Genomic DNA, 24,219 nt, shown 5'->3' with positions numbered 1-24,219 from the left:
GACAAACAATGTATCTATAAAAAAAAGTTGAATATTCTCTGTTTTATGGCTATTCAAAGTAGAGATTCTCAAAGCACAACCCCTGACCTTCACTGCAATATCTAAATTGGACTGTCTTAATACAAAAATGTAAGAGCTTCACCTTTGCCTGTCTATAACTGAGTCAGAGGACTCAATTTGAAAGGCTGAGTTTTAAAATTACACGAGAAGTAAAATATTGCAGAAACAGTTGTGCATCTGAAATACCTTTACTCAAAACAATGAATCTCTGTTCTTTCCACTTTTGATGACTGACCAGCTGAGTGGTTTTAGTACTTTCTAATCCCATTTTCACCTTTACTTCTTACAACACAATTTACGACAAAGGTTTAAAATTATTTGGAGAATATTGCTGGAAAAAAAGTAATTAATTATAAGTATATTTTGTCAAAATGACAATAATGCACTGAAAGCAGGAAAGACCCAGTGCTTCCAAAGTGTCACCTATTCACTCAATGTAATGGTAAAGCTTCTACAGATCTGTAGAACATCAATGATAGAGTCACAGAAATGTACAGCACGTAAACAGACCCTTCGTTCAACTCGTCCATGCCGACCAGAGATCCTAACCTAATCTAGTCCCATTTACCAGCACTTGGCCCAAATTCCTGTAAATGCTTCCTACTCATTTACCCATCCAGATGCAGTTTTACAGTTTCTTCTCATTATCCAGTGACACTCCTGGATATACATCAAGTTATTAGGTGAGAAAGTACTGAGCATTTGTTGTCCTTTATATTCAAATAGTCCACAAATAATTTACCAATATTCACTGTCTAGACTCAGACATGAGTAATAGTCACTTGGGCAAAGTACCAGCTGGTACCAGCACCTTCTGAGATGTAGCTCAGTAAAAGTCAAATGAGAAATTTCAAATTGATTAATTATACACAATTCAATTATTATACAGTAGTTGTTCACAGCTTTAGACTGCAGGATCCTAAATTGTTTTAAAAGTCTGGTTCTATTGTGAGTTTAAATTATATTCAAAAAAGGTGGCGAAATACTACAGATTTGTCTTAAGACATTAAATTAACAATCAATAATAAGGTTAGAGCAAAGGGACATTGTGACGTCTGGTTTCAAGAGAATGACGATGGGAATAGTGACGACTTTTAAAGAGAAGGGTAATACCTGATGGGAGGTTGTCTGGAGAACTGTAGAGAGATTCCTTGAAAATAAAAAGTCATAAGGAGGATAACAACAAACCCTTATAGACAAGGTTTTATTGTTAAATAACATTCAAATCTATTTATAAAAGTACGGTACTTGTATTACAAATGTAAGTTTAGTGTGTCTACGAGACGCAGGACATTCTCAAATAACAAATGAGTCGATTGGACGATATAAACCAGTAGAGGATTCAATTAGCGTAGTTGGGTAGTGGATCCTGTGTATTGGTGGGATTTGATGGATTATGTTTTTGGAGTGTAGGGTGTAAATGAGAATGTTTGTATCGGACTTGACTAAGTGATTGCAAGGACCTTATTCCAGACGGCGCCAACATGGCATTGTCTATCTTGGCGCCATCAAGATTTTCACTGTTGCTTTGGAGTTGAGAATTGACCGGTTGAGGGGGTCGAAACAGCTGGACTTTTAATGAAGTCTGCTCAGACCGTAATAAACGATCCGTGATCGATGTCAACTGAATCCGGTTCCACACACCGTCCTCGCCTGCGGGTCACTCTCCGATTCCGATGGAACTTGGCATAACAGCGAAGACCTGATGAAGACAGAACAGTGGGCTCAGTCCTGACCATTCACTTGACAGGACCCGGCTCAATTGCCAACTTCACTTCTTACAAGACTGAGCTTCTTTCTGCTACAAACAATCCGCACTTTCGGTTTGTAATAGAGCCAAATCACAACCTAACCGTAGGAGTAGCTTTAACGTTTATTTTAACGAAACGTGAACTCTGCTTTTTCTCCACAGATGCAGCCAGACCTGCTGCGCTTTTACAGCAATTTTTTTTCTGATTTCCAGCATCCGCAATTCTTTGTTATTATTAAGGAAGAGTATCTTGTTCGAGGACCAACACGTGCCTTCAACAATACTGAGATTTGAGCCAGGGTACCTTTAAAACGGTGACCTCTCAATTTCAGGACTGAAATTGACCTTGATTCATATTATTGGGAACCGGGTGAGGAGTCAATGAGTGAGAGGGGAGATTAAACCCTTGGGATTGATAGCCAGTGCTCAAACCCAGACGACTATGGTTAAACTTGAGCCAGAGTGCACCCACCTTCCGCACACATACAATCATCATAGCACTTGTTGTTGAGGCCGCGGTTGTGCGCTTTGCAGACGTGCTGCCGGAGGTCACAACACCAACCTGTGGGAACAAACACAAATATCGCACTAAATTCATGTGTTATGTGATTTTGACACGAATTATCGCAACTAGTAGAGATAATGTGGACCAGACACCGCCCAGAATGCTCAATGCAAAGAGAAAGGCACAGCCAATTCTCACGCAGATAGTGCAAAGACAATGCACATACATCCAGTTATGGATGAGCAGACATTTCCTAAAGTTAAATACTGTATCTATAGAATAGAATTGTCTTTGGTCTCTCCAAAAGCCCCATTCCGTTACCAGCAACTTCGCCCTGTTGGTTGTCTGAGGCTGAATCAGCCTGTTAGCAACCCCTCTATTTCGGAAAACAGCCTACTTAATTTAGCAAAACTCAAAACTGTGCTCCTGCTTCAGCCTGTTAGCTATTGAAAAAAAATCACTGCGTTTATGATGTCTAAATTTTGCTATTCAGCACCCTCACGCCTTCTTTCAATTTCCACTTTCCATATTCTTCAACTGACTGACAACTTTGTTATTCACTTCCTAACTCACATCAATTCTGGTTTGCCCATCACTCTGTGCTTGATGCAATATGTAAGCTCCAGGTCCAATAATGTTTCGTTATTAAAATCATTGCTTTTTTGATGTTAAAATCGTATGAAATTCCTCCATATTTTCCTGCCTATTTTTCATAACCTCCTATCATTGTAGAAGACCCCTATGATCCTTGTGTTCCTCCATTTCTGATCTCTTGTATATTCCCTGCTCCCTCTATTATTGCGGCTCTGCCTTCAGCTCTCCAAGCCCTGAGCTTTGAATATTCCTCTGCAAACCTCTTCACCTCTCTTATCTACATTGAGATGCACCTTAAAACCCATCACTTTAGAAACATTTTTTGACATCTAATCTGATATCTCCTGTCACTAGGTGTCAATATTTGTTTCATTACACAGACATGAAATGCAATTACTGTATTAAAATTGCTCCATATGGGCAAATAGTTGTGCATAACTTGCTTTGCTTCCAAGTCTGAAGGGAGCAATATGATTAGATTAGATTCCCTACAGTGTAGAAACAGGCCCTTCGGCCCAACAAGTCCACACTGACCCTCCGAAGAGTAACCCACCCAGACTCATTCCCCTACATTTATTCCTTCACCTAACACCACGAGCAATTTAACATGGCCAATTCACCTGACCTGCACATGTTTGGACTGTGGGAGGAAACCGGAGCACCCGGAGGAAACCCACGCAGAAAAGGGAAGAATGTGCAAACTCTACACAGACAGTTGCCCGAGGCGGGAATTGAACCCGGGTCTCTGGAGCTCTTCCTTTTATCTGTATAGTATATTCTGCGATATGCAGAATTGGGAATGTTGCCCCGATTTTGTGCCAATGTATTTGGTCTGGACAAGGAATTGAATTCCAACACCGAAGAGGTATCAATGAAAATCTGCACTATCAGATACAATGAATCTTTTTCTGAATACGTTATTTTTATTTCAATGTAGGTTTCAGTTCCTTTTAGTACGAGGAATGCCATATGTCCATTCACCATAGTTCTTTGCTTCCCTGATGAGATGTATTGAACTGGGTGAATTCTGCAGTTCTAATTCCTATTCTTGGCAACCCTTTGATTCATAAACTACAAAGCAAGGAAAGGCTATTAAGCTTTTCCAGTCTCTGCTTCCCAAACAAACCATCTCTAAGTCACTTGACATCAGGGATCGTATAGATAATCACAAGATAGGCATGTGGTATGTGTTTTATAATTGTTTCAGTCACTGCCTCCAGTGATTATGCAGCAGCTGTGGAGAGATGGCAGCAGGACAGAGAATGTGCATCAGACACACAGCACAACAGGACACCATCCAGTTTTCTTTTGTTCTCCACTTCACTTGGTAGCTTTGAGGTGCAATGTTCCACTGCCTGCAGCAATGACAATGTATGTTCGTATGACAGTTAATCCGTCTCTGCTCCCTGAACGGTTAGATTATTGTGTTCAACAACCAATGTTAATGAGTCTCCCACTGGATTTCTCTTTCTGTTAAATTAACTGCACTGAGTCTGAAAGGTTGATGTTGGGGGTGGGGAGTTATTCAGACTGAAACTTGCACTGAATAGTCATGAGATTAAGTAATCACAGCAATAACAAGCAATCAGATTAACTCCTTAAAGCTTCTGGATGATAACTGTGCAAGAGTACTGTAGTGTTTAACTCCAATGTAGTCATTGCTCAAATCACATTTAGAAAGAAGCAATGCATATTTATGTCACTTTTTCACAACCTCAGGACTTAATGTTCTTTTCAGTCAATGAAGTACTTTGAAATGGCTTCACTGATGTAATATATGGAACATTATAGAGTCATGGTGCTGTACAGCATGGAAACAGACTCTTCAGTCCAACTTGACCATGCTGAACAGACATCCTAAATTAATCTAGTCCAATTTCTAGCATTTGGCACATATCCCTCTGAACCCTTCCCATTCATATACCTATCCAGATACCTTCTATATTTTGTAATTATACCAACCTCCACCACTTCCATACATGCGTGAAAAAGTTGCCCCTCAAGACTGTTTTAAATCTTTCCCCTCCACCTTAAACGTATGCCCTCCAGTTTTGGGACTCTTCTACCATGGTAAAGACCTTGCCTATTTGTGTCCATCATGATTTTATAACCTTCTATAAGGTCACCTGTCAGTGTCTGACACTCCAGAGAAAGTAGCCCCAGCCTATTCAGCTTCTCCCTATGGCCCAAACCCTCCAACCTAGCAACATCCTTGTAAATCTTTTCTGGACCCTCTCAAGTTTCATAACATCCTTCCTGTAGCAGAGGCAGATATATGCTTCAGAAGGTTCTACAGTGCAACAATAACCAAGAAGCACAAAGTGCTGGAGAAACTCAGCACATCTGGCAGCATCTGTGGAGAGGAATATAATTTTAATGTTTCATGTCCATTGACCCTTTGTCAGAAACTCACCAGAATCTCTTAGGTTTTGTTGAGGGATTGATATTGACCAGGAGATTTCTATTTTTTCAATAGTACTGAAGGATCTTTTACATTGAACCTAGATAGCAGGTTAACTCAATTTAACATTCCATTTGAAAAAGAAATGGGACCTCTGCCAGTGCAGCACATCTGCATCTTGGATTACATACTCAAACCTTTGCAATTCATCTTGAATCAGAGGTAAATATGCTATAACTGAGACAAGTCACTGTTAGTCAAAGCTTATTGCTTTATCTCTTTTTTCACTTTCTCTGTCACCTTAGCAAAGAAGCTTGCTCCTGGGTCAAAACAATATGGATTCAAAATATGCACAAAAATCAAAACTAACACCTCAGTACAGCATGGCACTGTTTGAGGTGCCAATGATTAAATAAGAAGTTAAACCAAGGCCTTATCTCCCCTTCAGGAGGTTGTGAAAGACTACAAGACCAAAAGAAAGAGGAACAGGAGTAAGCTGTTCAGCCCTCGAAGCTGCTCCACCATTCAATAGGATCATAGCTGATCATTCCTCATGTCCAGTTTCCTGCATTTTCCCCATAACCCTTAATTCTCCAACTTTCAGGAATCTATCTATCTCAGCCTTAAATATACACAAGGATTCTGCCCCACAGCTGTCTGTGACAAAAAGTTGCAAAGACTCCTAACCCTCTGAAACAAGAAATTCCTCTTCATCTCAGTCTTAAATCGGCATCACTTTATACTGAGTCTCTGCTCTCTGGTCCTAGACTTTCCCCATGAGGGATAACATCCTCTCAGCATTTACCCTGTCAAGCCCTTTAGGAATCCTGTATGTTTTGAGATCATCTGTACTCCAGTGAGTAGATTCCCAACATAGAGTCATAGAGATATACAGCACGGAAACAGACCCTTCGGTCCAACCCGAACATGCCGACCAGATATCCCAACCCAATCTAGTCCCACCTACCAGCACTTGGCCCATATCCTTCTAAACCCTTCCTATTTTGGGTGGCACAGTGGTTAGCACTGCTGCCTCACAGCACCAGAGACCCGGGTTCAATTCCCACCTCAGGTGACTCTCTGTGTGGAGTTTGCACATTCTCCCCGTGTCTGCGTGGGTTTCATCCGGGTGCTCCGGTTTCCTCCCACAATCCAAAAATGTGCAGGTCAGGTGAATTGACCTGGCTAAATTGCCCGTAGTGTTAGGTGTAGGGGAATGGGTCTGGGTGGGTTGCGCTTCGGCAGGTTGGTGTGGACTTGTTAGACCGAAGGGCCTGTTTCCACACTGTAAGTAATCTAAATCTAATCTAATCTAAATCTAAATCATATACCAATCCAAATGCAATCTCAATGTTGCAATTGTACTAGCCTCCACCACTTCCTCTAGCAGCTCATTCCATATACGTACCACCCTCTGCGTGAAAAAGTTTCCCCTTAGGTCTCTTTTGTATCTTTCCCCTCTCACCCTAAACCTATGGCCTTTAGATCTGGACTCCCCCACCCCAGGGAAAAGACTTTGTCTATTTATCCTATCCATGCTTCTCATGATTTTGTAAACCTCTATAAGGTCACCCCTCAACCTCTGACGCTCCAGGGAAAATAGCCCCAGCCTGTTCAGACTCTCCCTATAGCTCAAATCCTCTAACCCTGGCAACATCCTTGTTAATCTTTTCTGAACCCTTTCAAGTTTCACAACATCTTTCTGATAGGAAGGAGACCAGAATTGCATGCAATATTCCAACAGTGGCCTAACCAATGTCCTGTACTCAATACTCTGACCGATAAAGGAAAGCATACCAAACGCTTTCTTCACCATCCTATCTATCTGCAAGTCCACTTTCAAGGAGCTATGAACCTGCACTCCAAGGTCTCTTTGTTTAGCAAAACTCCCTAGGACCTTACCATTAAGTGTATAAATCCTGCTAAGATTTGCTTTCCCAAAATGCAGCACCTCACATTTATCTGAATTAAACATCTTCAGACTTTCCTCATAAGACATTCCCTTCATGCTGGGGATCATCCTCATGAACCTTTGCTGAATTTCCTCCCATTAAATTATACCTTTCCTTAAACAAGGGGACCAAAACTGTTCATAGTACTCCAAAAACAGTCTCATTAGTATCTTGTACAGTTACACTTAGATTTCCCTCCCTCTAGTACGTTAACCCCATTGAAATAAAGGCCAACATTTCAGTAGCCTTCCCGATTATCTGCTTGTACCAGTGTGCTAGCTCTTGTGTTTCGTGTACAATATCCCCAAGTCCCTTTGCGTTGCAGCTTACTGTAGTTTTTCTCCAAAAGATCTCACTGCATGCTTTCAAGCAAAGGGGAGTTTATGTCTGGAACTTTCACCAATATTTACCCTGGAATTAACTTCACAAAAATAGATTGTATAGTCATTGCCTCATTGATGTTGAAAGGATCTTGCTGTGCACAGATTGGCTGCCAAGTTACCTACATCACAAAAATGATTTCACTTCAAACATACTTAATTGCTTGTAAAACGTTTTACAAAAAATGTTTTAGATATCTGTCATCATGAAAGATGCTCTAGAAATGTAAGTCTTTTCATTTTCTCTTTCTTCACTTTGTCACTTCAACAAAGAGCAATGTTGGTGACAATATCAGATCACATCCACAACTCACTCTGCAGTCAGGTCCCTTTTAACTCATCCACTGAACAACAATGGACTACAGGTTGAAGAGGGGACTCCAGTGTTGCCATGTTACTGAATCATACTTGATCCCAATCCAAGCCCACAGTGGTTTTATCCTTTCCTACGAGCCCTACTCTCTTTTTTTGCTTTTCTTTTTCTCTACATTTCTAGTAAAAGATACTGAATCACATTCCAAAGATGGACAGAGCAACAATTGATCACACAAAAGTCAGACTTCTGCTTGTAATGGTGACTGTCCCAGAAGCTTGGCATAGAAGCCTCTCTTGGTATTAAAAAAGTTTGTGTGATGGATTAAAGCCTCAGGATTATTAGGAATATACCAGGTAGGCAGTCCAGGTGATGATCACATGGTTCCACTTCAGCCATTGATGTGAGGTTCCCATTACTCAGGTTCTTGCTACGACGCTTGTCTACTAGGAACAAATAGAGCAAAAATATCAATTTCTGGGAGGGAGAACAGTTCAGTAGGTGCATAGAAGTTGCTTTTATTCTCAACTGTCATACTCTCAAAAAACTAAACTTGGTTGTTTGGAATGGTTCTGGATTAGTGGTGCTGGAAAAGCACAGTAGTTCAGGCAGCATCGACGTTTCGGGCAAAAGCCCTTCATCAGGAATACAGGCAGAGTTCCTGAAGATTGGAGAGATAAATGAGAGGAGGGTGGGGTTGGGGAGAAAGTAGCATAGAGTACAATGGGTGAGTGGAGGAGGGGATGAAGGTGGTAGCTCAGGGAGGAGGGTGGAGTGGATAGGTGGAAGAGAAGATAGGCAGGTAGGACAAGTCATGGGGACAGTGCTGAGCTGGAAGTTTGGAACTGGGGTGAGGTGGGAGAAGGGGAAAGAGGAAACTGTTGAAGTCCACATTGATGCCCTGGGGTTGAAGTGTTCCGAGGCGGAAGATGAGGCGTTCTTCCTCCAGGCGTCTGGTGGTGAGGGAGCGGAGGTGGAGGAGGCCCAGCACCTCCATATCCTCGGCAGAGTGGGAGGGGGAGTTCAAATGTTGAGCCACTGGGCGATGTGGTTGATTGGTGCGGGTGTCACGGAGATGTTCCCTAAAGCGCTCTGCGAGGAGGCGCCCAGTCTCCCCAATGTAGAGACCGCATTGGGAGCAACGGATACAATAGATGATATGAGTGGATGTGCAGGTAAAACTTTGATGGATGGGGAAGGCTCCTTTGGGCCTTGGATAGAGGTGAGGGTGGAGGTGTGGGCGCAGGTTTTACAGTTCCTGCGGGGGCAGGGGAAAGTGCCAGGATAGGAGGGTGGGTTGGTGGGGGGCGTGGACCTGACCAGGTAGTCACGGAGGGAACGGGCTTTGTGAGATGGGTTGGAGGGCATCTTTAACCACTTGGAAAGGGAAATTGTGGTCTCTAAAGAAGGAGGCCATCTGGTGTGTTCTGGGGTGGAACTGGGAGCAGATACAGCAGAGGTGGAGGAATTCGGAATACAGGATGGCATTTTTGCAGGAGGTAGGGTGGGAAGAGGTGTAATCCAGGTAACTGTGGGAGTCGGTGGGTTTGTAAAAAATGTCGGTGTCAAGTCGGTCGTTATTTATGGAGATGGAGAGGTCCAGGAAGGGGATGGTCCAGGTAAATTTAAGGTCAGGGTGGAAAGTGTTGGTGAAGTTGATGAATTGCTCAACCTCCTCGCAGGAGTACGAGGTGGTGCCAATGCAGTCATCAATGTAGCGGAGGAAGAGGTGGGGAGTGGTGCCGGTGTAATTATGGAAGATGTTCTACGTAGCCAACAAAGAGAAAGGCATAGCTGGGGCCCATACGGGTGCCCATGGCTACCCCTTTGGTCTGGAGGAAGTGGGAGGATTCGAAGGAGAAATTGTTTAGATTTAGATTAGCTTAGATTTAGATTAGATTACAGTGTGGAAACAGGCCCTTCGGCCCAACAAGTCCACACCGACCCGCCGAAGCGAAACCCACTCATACCCCTACATTTACCCCTTACCTAACACTACGGGCAATTTAGTATGGCCAATTCACCTGACCCTGCACATCTTTGGATGGTGGGAGGAAACCGGAGCACCCGGAGGAAACCCACGCAGACACGGGGAGAACGTGCAAACTCCACACAGTCAGTCGCCTGAGGCGGGAATTGAACCCTGGTCTCTGGCGCTGTGAGGCAGCAGTGCTAACCACTGTGCCACCGTGCCGCCCACTAAGGGTGTTAAGGGTGATGACCAGTTCGGCCAAATGAATGAGAGTGTCGGTGGAAGGGTACTGTTGGGGACATCGGGAGAGGAAGAAACGGAGGGCTTGGAGGCCCCGGTGATGGCGGATGGAGGTGTAGACGGACTGGATATCCATGGTGAAGATGAGGCGTTGAGGGCCAGGGAAACGGACGTCTTGGAGGAGGTGGAGGGCATAGGTGGTGTCTTGAACGTATGTGGGGAGTTCCTCGACTGGGGGGGATAGGATAGTGTCGAGGTAGGTAGAAATGAGTTCAGTGGGGCAGGAGCACACTGAGACAATGGGTCGGCCAGGGTGGTCAGGCTTGTGGATCTTGGGAAGGAGGTAGAACCGGGCAGTGCGGGGTTCCTAGACTATGAGGTTGGAAGCTGTGGGTGGGAGATCTCCTGAGGTGATGAGCTTCTGTATGGTCAGGGAGATGATGGTTTGGCGATGCGGGTGGGGTCATGGTCGAGGGGGTGGTAGGAAGAGCTGTCCTTGAGTTGGCGTCTGGCTTCAGCGGTGTAGAGGTCAGTGCACTAGACTATGGTTGTATGGCTTATGAAATTCAGAATCAGGAAGTGTGAGGTTACCACTTTGGATCCAGGAAAGATAATTCATAGTGTATTCTGAATGGCAGGAAGTTTAGAAATGTGGTGGAGCAGGGATTTTTAGAAGTCCATGTACAGATACTATATATTACAAGAACAAATTGGAAATTGCCAAAATCTTAAGGAAGCTACTATACAAATACAATATTTGTAACCGTTATACAGAGCTCTGTTTAAATCCCTATAAAATTACAGGATTTAATTCTGAGCACTGCACCTCAGTAAGGATACATGTAAGTTTGGAGACAGTACAGCACAGATTGACCAGAATGATACCAAGCCCAGAATGTTAAATTAAGATCAAAGACCCGCTTATACTCCCTTCCATCTTCTTCCATCAAGAATACATAAGTTTGAAAATGCATAGCAACAGATTTAAGAAAAGCTTCAAAAACATAAGATGTTGGAAAAGCTCAGCAGATCCGACAGCATCTGCGAAGAGAAATCAAAGTTAATGTTTCGGCTCCAGTGAACCTTCTTCACCGAACCCAAAATATTTATTTTGATTTCTCTTCATAGATGCTGCCAGATTTGCTGAGCTTTTCCAGCAATTTTTATTTTTGTTTCTGATTTACAGCATCTGCAGTCCATTTGGTTTTTATTTAAGAACAGCTTCTTCCCTGCTATTATCAGACTTATGAATGGATCTCTTATACGTTAGAATTTATCTTTTTCTGCAACTTTTCTGTAGCTATAACAATATATTCTGCATTGTCTTATTATCCTGATGTACTTATGTAAGGTATGATTTGTCTGATAAGCATGCAAAACAATAGTTTCCATTGTATCTCAGTACATGTGACAATAAGTCAAATCAAAATTGAATTGACTATGTTTGAATTCTTTTGAGAAAATCAAGAGTTATTTATTTAAGGTACTTAAAATGATTAAAGGATTTGATGGGGTAATTAGTGATAAACTATTGCCCCTGGTGGAATGAGTTCAGAACAAGAGGGAATAACCTTAAAATTAGAAGTAGTCTGTTCAGAGGTGATGATAGGAAACACTTCTTCACACAAAGGAAAGTGAAAACTGAAACTCTCTTCCTCTAAAACTGTTGAAGCTAATTTTCCTTCCCAAAGGTTGGTGCTTGCCATCTCCCTCATGCTCACTACTCCATGCAATTGCACTCCCTCCATCTCCATCTGAGTTCTATAGCCTCCATCTCCTCTACCCCTAATGCTTGTACCCTTTATTCATTACCTTTTTTCTTTGCTGATGGCCAAATATCTGGCTTCATGTCTTCATAATCTGTCCAATCAAAGAGTGTCATATCGAGGGTGGGGTTTACCTCAGCAGCTGTTCTTGTTCCAACCTACAAGTCAGAGACAGGGGGAGAGAAGACACAGAAGTAATGGAACAAAAGGACAGACATCAAGTAGAGGATTATGAACAAACATAGATTATTTGAGAGACAAATGAAGGAAAATATATGAGACAGAGATCAATGCAATAGAGTGATAATGGAATGAAAGAGCAAAGAGAATGACAGTAATTAGATTGGAATAAATAATAATTTGCAGACAGTACAGAGATCAGATTGGGGAGCAGCAAATGAATGAATTTGGAAGTAATCCATCTAGGCAACAGTAATCTAACAACGCATTACCACCGAGAAAGGACCTGGGTGTCTCCTGGGGGCTTGAGAATATACGGTTAAAAATCACACAACACCAGGTTATAGTCCAACAGGTTTAATTGGAAGCACTAGCTTTTGGAGCACTTCTCTTTCATCAGGTGGTTGTGGAGACAAAATTGTAAGACACAGAATTTATAGCAAAAGTTTACAGTGTGATGTAACTGAAATTATACATTGAAAAATACCTTGATTCTTTGTTGAGGCTTTCATCTGTTAGAATGACCACGATAGTTTCACTTCTTTCATATGTAAATCACAAAACTTTTTTTTAAAATTACATTCTCAGGTTAACTGTAACAATTGGTGTCAGCCAGATAATATGTTGAAGGTGTTAGGTCCCTGTGTTCCCTGTCTGTGCCATAATGTTTAGACTGATTCAATCTAAAAAGTGAGTTAACAGAGTCTTACATGGATTCATACAGTTTTTGAGCAAAGTACAATGTAACTCTGCAAGTACAAATTCACCCCACAAACGTATATGTATATGTGTGGGTTTGTGTGTGTGTGTGTGTGTACATATTGTGTTGTGTGTGTGTGTCTCTGTGTTGGGGGGTTGTGAATGTGAGAGAGTGTACGTGTGTGTGTGAGTGGAAACTGTCTAAGTCTGTGAGAGGGTGCATGTGTGAGTGTGGGAGTGTGTCTGTGTGTCTGGGGTGGGGGGTTGTGAGTGTCTGAGAGAGAGTGCATATGTGTGTGTGTGTGAGTGTAAAGTGGTCTAAGTCTGTGAGAGGATGCATGTGTGGGTGTGTGCGTGTCTGTAGGAGTGTGTGTGTCTGTGTATACGTGTGTCTGTATGTCTGTGTGTGTATACATGTGTCTGTATGTCTCTGTGTGTGTGTATAGTGCAATGGTGGTCACCTGTAGTGTGACATGAACCCAAGGTCCCGGTTGAGGCCCTCCCTATGGGTACGGAATTTAGCTATCAGCATCTGCTCGGCCACTTTTCACTGCTGCCTGTCCCGAAGTCCGCCTTGAAGGATGGTCACCCGAAGGTCCGAGGTCGAATGTCCTGGACCACTGATGTGTTTCCCAACTGGGAGGGAATGCTACTGTCTGTTGATTGTTGTGCGGTGCCCATTCATCCATTGCCATGGTGATTTTTAACTTTGTACACCCCAGTCCAACACTGGCATCTCCATACCAGTGTCATATATTGAGAATCAAAAACAATTATTTCGATATCATTGCTTTCCTGTCATTCATTGTGAATGAGCCACAACTTCTTTATCTATCTTCAGTCCTTGACATTTTCTCCAACTACTTCTTACATATTTGTCAGTTTTCACCAGATGGTCTACAATTGTAACATCATAAGCTACAACAACTTTTTAGCTTTTATCTCTGCAAGAACTGTTGCTTTTTACCTCCTCCACTTAGACCAAAACCTTTACCTGAACTTCTTTCACCTCCAGACTCAATTATCCTTTATTGGCATCAATACCTTCCAAAATTCAATTTCTTGTATCTTGCCTTGTATTGTCTACATAGCCATGATTCTAATTCCTGTTCACCTAACTATGACCCCACCACACAACGACTCTGTGACAATGTATTGAATTAAAATCCAAAATACAATAAATCCCAATACTATAAATATTTATAAATGCCCACACAGCAACTCTACAAGCAATTTCCTACACCTATTATGAGCCATATTTTTCTCCAGCTCTGATCCTTTGTGCATCTTCTGCCACTGGTGGCAAAAGGTTTCCGCTATATTCATGCAATGCTCTTGCACTCCTTCTGTGAGTACCATCACTTTGCTCCATTTTTTTTTAAATTCTTGAGCGCCTGAGGGGAGGAATATTTGCTGAAGGGTGACTTCAGGGTGTGACTGTGACCTTGTACAATTCGGTTTACCTGTTGTCGTGTGCTTCTAGGCTTTGTTGCAGGTGCTTCCTCGGTTGTGATAGTGGTCAGCAATGTACTGGTCACAATGGTGCTGGACATTGGCAGGGGCAGTGTGGAAGGTTCATCTGTCTCCTTGCTTTGCGTTTGATCCTTTAAAAGTGGGATTAACTCAGTGCCCGGCAGTTTCCCTGCAGAGAAAGGATAGCTATTAGTATAAATTGACCACCTGCAGTTAGAAAAAACTGGCTGATATGGTTAAAGACAAGCTGGTTATCCGAGGTCTCTTGGTTATAGCATGGCAAGGTGACTTGCTGACTGACAGAGAACTGTAATGACAGGTAGGGACCTGCTGGGTGACAACATGATAAAGTGGGATCTTCTGGGTGAGAGTGACTGACTGGGTGACAGGGACTTGCTGAGTGAGTTGAGCAAACTGCTGAACATTTTGTACCTTTGAGCTTGTACCTCCTGATTGGATATTACTCTGTCTCTTGCTTTGAGGCACGATTGCTCACTGCTGCGAAAGTCAAAGCAGTAATGAACTGATGAATTAATTTGCCACACACACTGCCTTCATTTGGCATTACAAATGGTTTAACATTAAAAACCGTGTCCGGACTTGAGGGAATATATTGGAATCATGATCCTACCCCATACTCACATACCCGCCAATCCACCACTGTCCAGCCCCAAGCACACCAGCCAAAAGCAGTGCTATTTCATACACAGTTGCTGATTGAGTACATTAGTGCACTCCTGATTTCATCTACTACGCTATTTAATAGTGAGATCAACTGTCACTTATATATGTATTCTGCACAAATCTCAAATATTTAGAAAGTCTCCAATTCTAGTTTGTTAGTCTTTCCAAAATGTAACACGCCATTCCTGGCCAAAGATGTCCCAATGAAATTCCCAGCCACTTGCTCAGTTTGAACAGACACAACATTAACTAATATAAAAACAGAAGTTGTTGGAGAAACTCAGCAGATCTGGCAGCATCTGTGGAGAGAAAGCAGAGTTAACGTTTCAGATCCGGTGACCCTTCTTCAGAACTGATTGGAGCAAGGAAAAGTTTGGTGTATATGCTAAAGGTGGAGTGGGGAAGGAGTAAATGTTAGGTGATGATGGAGCTCAGAGATAGAGAGAGAGAGAGAAAAACAGTTCAGCAGTCAAAGGAATGGGTAAAGTAAGCCTGGGAGAATTGATAATGGGGACCATTAGTGGCTGACAATGAGTTGTTTGTAGTAGCAGCTCATGTGATGACAAGGCCTGGTGTGTGGGGTTTGGAGTAAGGACATGGGAGAAGGTGCTCAAACCCTAAAATTGTTGAACTTGAGATTGACTCCAGATAGCCACAGGGTTCCCAAGCCAAAAATGAGGTGCTGTTCTTCCAGCTTGCTCTGAGCTTCACTGGAGCATTGCAGTAAACCTGAGATGGAAATGTTGGCCGGGGAACATGGTGGTGTGTTGAAATGGCAGGCAACCAGAAGCTCAGGGTCTTTTCTGTGGATAGAATGTAGTGTTCTGCAAAGCAGTTGCCCAGTCTGCACTTCATGTCCCCAATGCAGAGCAGACAACATTGTGAGCAGCAAATACAGTAAACTAGATTGAGTGAAGTACAGATAAATTGCTGTTTCCCCTGGGAGATGTTTCTGGGCCCTTGGATAGAGAGGGGGAAGGAAGTAAACGGGCAGCTGTAAGACCTTCTGTGACTGCAAAGAAAGGTGCCATGGGGTGTGCAAAGGTGTTGGTAGTGGACCAAGGTGTTCTGGATGGAACAGTCCATGCAGAAGACTGACAAAGGAGGGGAGGGAAACATGTGTCTGGTGACAGCATCCTGCTGGAGATGGTTGAAATGGTGTGTAATGATCCTTTAGATGTGGGTGCAAGTGTTATGGAAGGTGAGGAAGAAGGGGACCCTATCACTGTTGTGGGAGGGAAAACAGGGTGGGGCTGAATTGCAGAAGATGGTTCGGACATGGCTGAGGGTCCTGTCAACCATGGTGGTGGAGAATCTTTGTTTGAGGAAGATAGTGGATATTTCACTGGACTTGTCAAAGTTGGCATCATTGGAGGTGGAGGATCTGGAAGAATGGAATAGAATCCTTTCAGGAAGCAAGATGAGAGGACGTTTAGTCAAGATAACTGTGGGAGTCAGTGATTTTTGTCATGGATATTGGTGGCCAGCCTATCCCCAGAAATGGAAAGGGAGGGATCAGAAGTGGACAAGGTCAAGGTGACAGCAGGGTGGAAATTACAAGTGAAATAGATAAACTTTTCCAATATTGGATGTAAAAGGGAACCAGCACCGATTATATTATCGATGTACCAGAGAAAGCGTTGTGGCTGGGGGCTAGAGTAGGTCTGGAACATGGAATGTTCCATGTACACCACATAACTGGGCCCCATGTGGGTATCCATGGCCACCCCTATGAACCAAAGAAAGTGAGAGGAGTGAAAGGAAAATTTATTCAAAGTTGTTCAACATTAACTGGTATTCTATGGCATCACCAGGTCTGACTAACTCCTCATTTATTTGCATTTTTTTTTGCAGGATCTTTTGTCAAATTCCACATAACAGTCTAAATCCAGACAGGATGTTTAGTCTCCTTTATGAGGCTCTAGTGGTTACATAGAGGCCCAGCCAGGAAGAAAGTAATGATTATGTTCTACGGCTTCACGTACCTGATTCACCATAACGTAAAGTGGTCATCCTTGGGCTGCCTCACTGGAGAATATTTGTTCTCTATTAAATAGCACCATTCTGCCAAGGTCCTCAACCAATTTACTCTTCACCTTAGTTCTAACCTTCCTAAATGCATGATTGTCCATTGTTCGGTTTTGAATCTACATAGATGGCTATTGCAAAATTTACTTGTGAAATTTTGTGTATTTTTTCCAGTCTGCATCTTTTCTCCCTTCAGTGCATATTTGCAATAAACATTTTACATTTTCATGTTTTTTTCTCCTATTTCCAGATAAACATGTCAAAATGCTGAATATTGAAATTTCTGGAAATTCTAACAGCATTACTTGATTTTGTGAGGGAAAAAATAATTAAGGATATCAACTCCAGTGGTAATGACACCAATATTTTTAAAGAAAGACCTGCATTTTGAAAGAACATTTCATGACCTCAGTAGCATTCCATATTGTTGTACAGTTAATAATGAACATTAGAAGTGTGATCTGTTCCAATATAACAAATGAATGCCCAATTTTTGCACAGCTAGGTCTTACAGAGACCAATGAGATAATATCAAGAATTTCAAGTTTTTAAATTATATTGACTGAACGATAAATATTGACCAGGACACCAAAGAGAACATCTCTGTTCTTCTTCAAATAGTGCAATGACATCTTTTACATTCATCTCAGAGGGCAGATGCTAGTATCTTGATAATACATTACTTATAATCTTGTGGAAACAAGTGCAAGGCATAGAGATATAAATGATGGATAAATTCCCAGCAACACCCCATCCAGTAATGCCTGTAGTAATGTTGGTTCAATATTCCCACATCAAAATTGCAACCTTTAGCTTCTCTTCAATAAAGTCTATTGAAACATTGAAAATAAAAGCAGAGTAGGCTATATGGTCGTTTGAAAATGCTCTGTTATTCAATATGATTATCCAACTCAATACCCTGTTCCCACTTCCTTTTTATACCCTTTGATCCCTTTAGTCCTAGGAATTATGAACTATTTTAGTCCTAGGAATTACTAACCATATGTAACACATAGAAAAGAAAGATGAAATGTTTGTCTTCACACTTTGTTTGCAAGTTCAAATTTTGATTAGCATCAGGCTTGCTAGTCTCCAATAGTGATAATTTAGAAGAATAAATTTATCTTGATACAGTATCTGATTCCAATCTGTACCATGGGGAGAATTGGTACTCTGAGCTACTTCCATGCAACAAACATAATCCTCCACTTTAACCAAACAGTGTGGCTCCCTTCTCCACCATCCAAAAATGTGATCCCATACTCCAGTCAAACATCATGATCATTACCATCCATTCAAGGAACATGATATTAACCGTCAGACTAAATAGAGCAATCCTCACCTCTAGGTACACACCAAAATTTGCGATTCTTTGCAGTGTTTCTTAGAATTTGACATTTGTGGTTTTAGTAATTTATGTGATTCACAAGAAAACAAAAACTTACCCTCTTTAAGGACAACAGCAACCCTTGCATGACACTGCTTTGCTAGAATCTCTATTCCCTCATCACCAGCTCAGTCAATTATTAGCTAACTAGATACTCTATACAGAGCTGAAAATGTGTTGCTGGAAAAGTGCAGCAGGTCAGGCAGCATCCAGGGAACTCTCTATACATATTGTTCTTGCACAGGATGGCCTGAAATGAAGTGAGAAAACCCACCTTTGTATCCTTTGCTATTTAACATCCCTTTAATTAAAGTCAGCAATTTTAGCAGAGAATATGTTGACTGTTTGATGTTATCTTTAAAGATCTAACAGACTAACCCACGTAAACTACATTTGTCATGAAAAATATGTAGTTCCAGGTACAAAGTGTATCAAAAGAAAAGGTTGACTCCCTTTCACTATTCCCTACTACATATTGAGAGAACTTTGAGTTTATATGAAACCTGTAGATTTTTACAATCTATTGGTGTCCTCAATACACTTTGAAAAGATATTGCAGGGCAACTTTTTGCTTCGCAATTTATATGCTGCTAATTTCCAGAAACATTGGATGCAACTTCTTTTGTGAAGAATTATCTGCAAATTATGGTCAGAAAGCCAGTACCATACAGTTTACACACTGACTGAACAAAACGTTTGAAACAGCTGGATGTTCTGTGATGAGGGGTTTCCAGCACTGAAGGCCCCAACTGACTGTACTGAAAATACCATATTGCTTCATATAACAGGGTCGAATACAGGTCATAAAAAATAAAAACTTCCTATATTAACTCAGCTGACCACTCTTCAAGTCCTTCACTTGAAGTTCCTCAAGTTAGATGTACCATATTAGAATCAAAAATGGTACTCTGTGCTTTGGGTTTTGAATTCACACCATAGGGGTCAACCCTGTCAGGACATTGCAACCTCCCTTGTAAAACCAACTTATTATTAAATACACTGAAAACGAAGTGAGGCTCAGATCATATCACGGAGAGAACATTTTTAAATTTTAATTTGTCTTTTTTTCTCTCAAATTTGTTCTCCCTTTTATCAGATTTCCCTGCTGTTGATGAGGACAGGTTTTCCATTGTCCTTCTGACAAACCATCAAGTTTGTGATTAACACTTACATCCTGCACGTGACTACAGTGTTTTGGTCCATCACTGTTCTGAGCATTACTTTTATTTTAAAATCCACATATACTTCCATGAAAGACCCTGGGCAGAGATGGAAGAATTGTGGACAAAATTCAGACAGCTTCTAAACAGAGATGGGGAAGGTGTAGAGAAAACACCTGCTGAAGAGATTGTAGAGGCACACCATGCAGACTGTTGCAGCTGATGAAATAGCAAAATTGTATTTGTCTCATACAATGATAATCCAAATTGGAAATCAAAACAATATACTTAACACATGATCTGCAGGAAAGCATTAGGCCCAACAAGTGAGTGAGCAAGATTCAGAAAGTGAGAGAGAGTAAAGGAGAATGACAAGGGAAGAAGAGGAGGAAAGGAAGATAAAAAAGACAAATGCAACAGCAGAAAATAGATATTTGGGAAGCAAAAATAATGGGCAGAGCATAGAGCTAAGGGAAAAGATGAGAGTGAGTGATAGGGACAGTAAAAAGACACATTGAGGAAACTATGCAAAGGTGAGGAGTCATGGAGAGAGAGGGGCGATATGAGAGGAAGATAAAGACAAGAGACTTTTACAGTATATGCCAGAAGGAATTAAATAAAAAGAGACACATAACTTGCATTTACATGGTCTCTTTAATGTAGCAGAAAGATGTAAGGAATTTTAAAAAAGGAGATTTCAGATACAGGGACATAAAATGGCCACAAAAGTGTTCAAACAAAATTACGCAAATTTAAAATGGAAATGTTAGGGGAGAAGATGGCTGAATGGTTTTTTTCTGTAGAATAATGTGTGGGAAGCAGAGTTTTGGGACAACAAAGCAGAGTTTATGGAATGTGTTACATGTACAAACTGAGCAATTGGAACATGATAAGATAGAAAACTTGTAAAGTAATCAAATTTTGGAAAGCAATTTCACACAAGCTTCTGTGTTTACTGATCTTGATATTAATTTAAAATCCTACTTAATAACCTGAAATCAAAATTACAAACACTGGAGTTATTGTTGGTATAGTTGGATTTTCTATAACTTTATCTGATTAGTCTAATTTAAATGACACATTTATGGATAGCTTAACCTGGTTAATTCCATGTTAGGCTATTGTTTCTAGTTGTGAAAAATATTATAAAATGCTTTTCATGAGGTTTCCAAAGCTCTTCTTACCCTTACTGTGTCGGGCTCGTTCTCTCCGATTTGGTTTCTTATGGTCTCTATTGTGCTTTCTCCCTTTATTTGCAGACTCTCCTGCTGGATAATATTCTGGCTCTCGAGGATAAAATTGACCTTTCTGGCCTGTAACTCTCTCCTGTGGCATTACTGCTGTTCTTTCCAGACTGTCTGTCTCCACTCGCACTGGAGTCAGACTCTCCAATCCCACACTGTCCTCATCTGGTCTGTCCGTCTCCAGTACTTTGGTTACCATGGTGTTGGTCTTGTCCTTCCTCTGTATGCCATGTTTACGGCCTGATCTGAGAGGATCTGGCCAGGACTCGTGTCTCTTCAGATTATTGCTGCTGTCTAGTGGCTGCAATGTACTTTTCCTTCCTCTGGTTCCAGCCTCCAAAGCACAGACATGGTTTAGACCATCAAAAACCAAGAGGAAGAGGAAAGGAGACATGAAGTACCAGTGAGCCATTTTCTTCATGCGATTAATCTGAAGAAGAAACATGTGAGGTGAGACAGAGAGTTTGAGTTCAGCTGCAGCAACAAAGTCATATTCTGTGCAACTGTTAGGGGCAGATTAACTACCATTGAACTTTCTTTAACATCTACCAAGATCAATCAAAACTTCCCCCAATTGTTCAGATAGTAAAAGTTATACATAACTACCCAGTTACAAGACAAGGTTTGGGATTCAATTATTGAATTGCTTAAGTTCAGCCTATATCAGTCAAAATGATTGCAGAAGCATTTCAATGTGTCTCAGGGTCTCTGGACTACATTAAGGTTGAACAAGTGGAAATTAGATTTGATTATTGTGCAATGCCTCCTGATGAATTCCATTCCTCAGGAATAGATGGCGTTTTCAGGAAACTAATGGGACTATAGAAATAAATTGTCAAAATGACTTGCAATCCTTTATCTTTGCTGTTATCATATCGTGTCATGCTTGTGATATTTACAGGGCACTCTAATCTGCTCAGTCAGCTGTGCTCAGTGAAGTGTAACATTTAACATCAGGCACATTTTTCCATTCATTTAGAACATGCTCTAAACGCAAAAGTTCAAAGCTTATGTAAAGCAATGTCCAAAACTAGTTTGTCCAGGGCTGAGATAGAAACTGGAGTGAGAATTATTGAATATTACAGCACAAAAGGATACCCTTAGCATCATTAATTCTGTGCCAACTCTTGTGAAGAGTAAAGGCAGGATTGGAAAGGAATAAGATGTGGCATCAAATACTGTGTTTGAGTTTACTGATTTTAAAATTTCAATGAAAATCTCAATAACTAATTAACATTTTCATGCCATTAAGACACAAATGGTGAAAAATTATTTTTTTTTTAAAAACATACTCCTAATTCAGTGTGGGTCTTGTACCTGCCTTCACACCAGAGCAGAGAAACAAACTTTTCCACATTTCAGCCTCTCCATGAATGATTCTTGAATGAATTTTTCCCCTCTCAATATTCACAGCCACTTTTCTCCCTTCTCTGTGTTATATCTATCTCCCACTTGGAGGAAATGTAGAGACTAGATTTTAAATCTATACAATGGCACAGAAGGTGTGTGTGATTGAAGGTTGTAGCAAAATGGAAAACCCTTTTCTCAGTTTTTTTTTGTAAAACAAACTTACATGGGGCATAATGTATTAATTTTGAAGTCATCATGTATCTTAAGCATATCATCCTGATTTGTGGTCTGTTTTGGCTAGGCCAGCATTTATTTCCTAGAATCCATTAAGAGTCAACCGCATTGCTGTGGATCTGAAGTCTCAAATAGGTCAGACCAGGTAAAAAGACAGATTTTCTTCCCTAAAAGATAATAGTGAACCAAATGGGTTTTTTGAATTCATCTTTCATCATCTCATATGGTGGGTTTCAATCCCATGACCCAGAACATTAGCCTAGGGTTCTGGATTACAAGTCCAGTGCCATTACCACGATGCCACTTCCTCCCCACTTGAACATTCATCTATTTTATGTATTACAATAGCCATTACAGTTGAAAATACTTCACTGACTGTGAACCATTTTGGGATGGTCTAAGATTGTATGTAAATAAGTATGTAAATTAGCTTACTGAGCTGGAAAGTTTGTTTTCAGATGTTTCATCACCATGGCTAGCTAACATGATCTAGTCATGGTGACGAAATATCTGACAACAAATGTTTGTTTTCAGACATTTCGTCACCATGACTAGATCATGTTAGCTAGCCATGGTGATGAAACATCTGAAAACAAACTTTCCAACTCAGCAAGCTAACTTACATACTTATCATCAACCTGAGCTACAAATCTTCTCAAACATTGCTAATTGTATATAAATTCCAGTTCTTTAATATTTATTTTGCAGCAAGTGAGGTTTTTTATTTGCTCAATGTGGGCACATTTGCTCAACGCCAGCAAGAAGAGCACTTAATTCCATCCTGAATTATCTTTGTATATAAGACCATCAGGACCATCGGGGTCGGTTCCTGAGGATTGGAGGATGGCTAATGTTATACCACTTTTTAAGAAAGGTGGGAGAGAGAAAGCAGAAAATTATAGACCAGTTAGTCTGACCTCAGTGGTGGGAAAGATGCTGGAGTCTATTATAAATGATGAAATTACGGCACATCTGGATAGTAGTAACAGGATAGGACAGAGTCAGCATGGATTTATGAAGGGGAAATCTTCTAATCTTCTTGAATTTTTTGAGGATGTAACTCTGAAGATGGACGAGGGAGATTAGATTAGATTACTTAGATTACTTACAGTGTGGAAACAGGCCCTTCGGCCCAACAAGTCCACACTGACCCACCGAAGCGTAACCCACCCATTTCCGTACATTTACCCCTTTACCTAACACTACGGGCAATTTAGCATGGTCAATTCACCTGACGTGCACATCTTTGGACTGTGGGAGGAAACCGGAGCACCCGGAGGAAACCCATGCAGACATGGGGAGAATGTGCAAACTCCACACAGTCAGTCGCCTGAGTCGGGAATTGAACCCGGGTCTCTGGCGCTGTGAGGCAGCAGTGCTAACCACTGTGCCACCGTGCCACCCACTAAGAAATCCAGTAGATGTAGTGTACCTGGACTTTCAGAAAGCCTTTGTTAAAGTCCCACACAGGAGGTTAGTGAGTAAAATTAGGGTGCATGGTATTGGAGGCAAAGTACTAGATTAGATTGAAAATTGGTTGGCTGATAGGAAACAAAGGGTAGTGATAAACGGCTCCATTTTGGAATGGCAGGCAGTGACCAGTGGGGTACCACAGGGATCCGTGCTGGGACCGCAGCTTTTTACAATATATGTTAATGATATAGAAAATGGTATCAGCAATAACATTAGCAAATTTGCTGATGATACAAAGCTGGGTGGCAGGGTGAAATGTGATGAGGATGTTAGGAGATTACAGGGTGACCTGGACAAGTTAGGTGAGTGGGCAGATGCATGGCAGATGCAGTTTAATGTGGATAAATGTATGGTTATCCACTTTGGTGGCAAGA

The 24,219-nt window shown here is 41.4% G+C and overlaps 1 protein-coding gene across 6 annotated transcripts in view; it reads right to left on the bottom strand.

Moving 5' to 3' along the window:
- Nucleotides 1-609: 609 nt before the first annotated feature.
- draxinb (dorsal inhibitory axon guidance protein b) overlaps nt 610-24,219 on the bottom strand; it is a 26,510-nt gene continuing 2,900 nt past the window's right edge. For 3 of the 6 annotated variants that reach the window (XM_043675868.1, XM_043675867.1, XM_043675870.1), the window contains exons 3-8: nt 20,729-21,218; nt 14,276-14,454; nt 11,980-12,091; nt 8,309-8,401; nt 2,283-2,372; nt 610-1,762 (exon numbers count right to left, since the gene is read on the bottom strand). In XM_043675868.1, coding sequence (XP_043531803.1) covers nt 1,650-1,762; nt 2,283-2,372; nt 8,309-8,401; nt 11,980-12,091; nt 14,276-14,454; nt 20,729-21,218 — 1,077 coding nt within the window. In that variant the 3' untranslated portion in view covers nt 610-1,649. Of the gene's footprint in view, nt 1,763-2,282; nt 2,373-8,308; nt 8,402-11,979; nt 12,092-14,275; nt 14,455-20,728; nt 21,219-22,135; nt 22,320-22,361; nt 22,505-24,219 lie in introns of those variants that run through there. The other 3 variants (XM_043675869.1, XM_043675865.1, XM_043675866.1) reach the window with 3 other exon arrangements.

Source organism: Chiloscyllium plagiosum, chromosome 34 (genome assembly GCF_004010195.1).
Source record: "Chiloscyllium plagiosum isolate BGI_BamShark_2017 chromosome 34, ASM401019v2, whole genome shotgun sequence".
Lineage (NCBI taxonomy): Eukaryota > Metazoa > Chordata > Chondrichthyes > Orectolobiformes > Hemiscylliidae > Chiloscyllium > Chiloscyllium plagiosum.
This window is presented reverse-complemented; position numbering and strand designations above follow the sequence as displayed.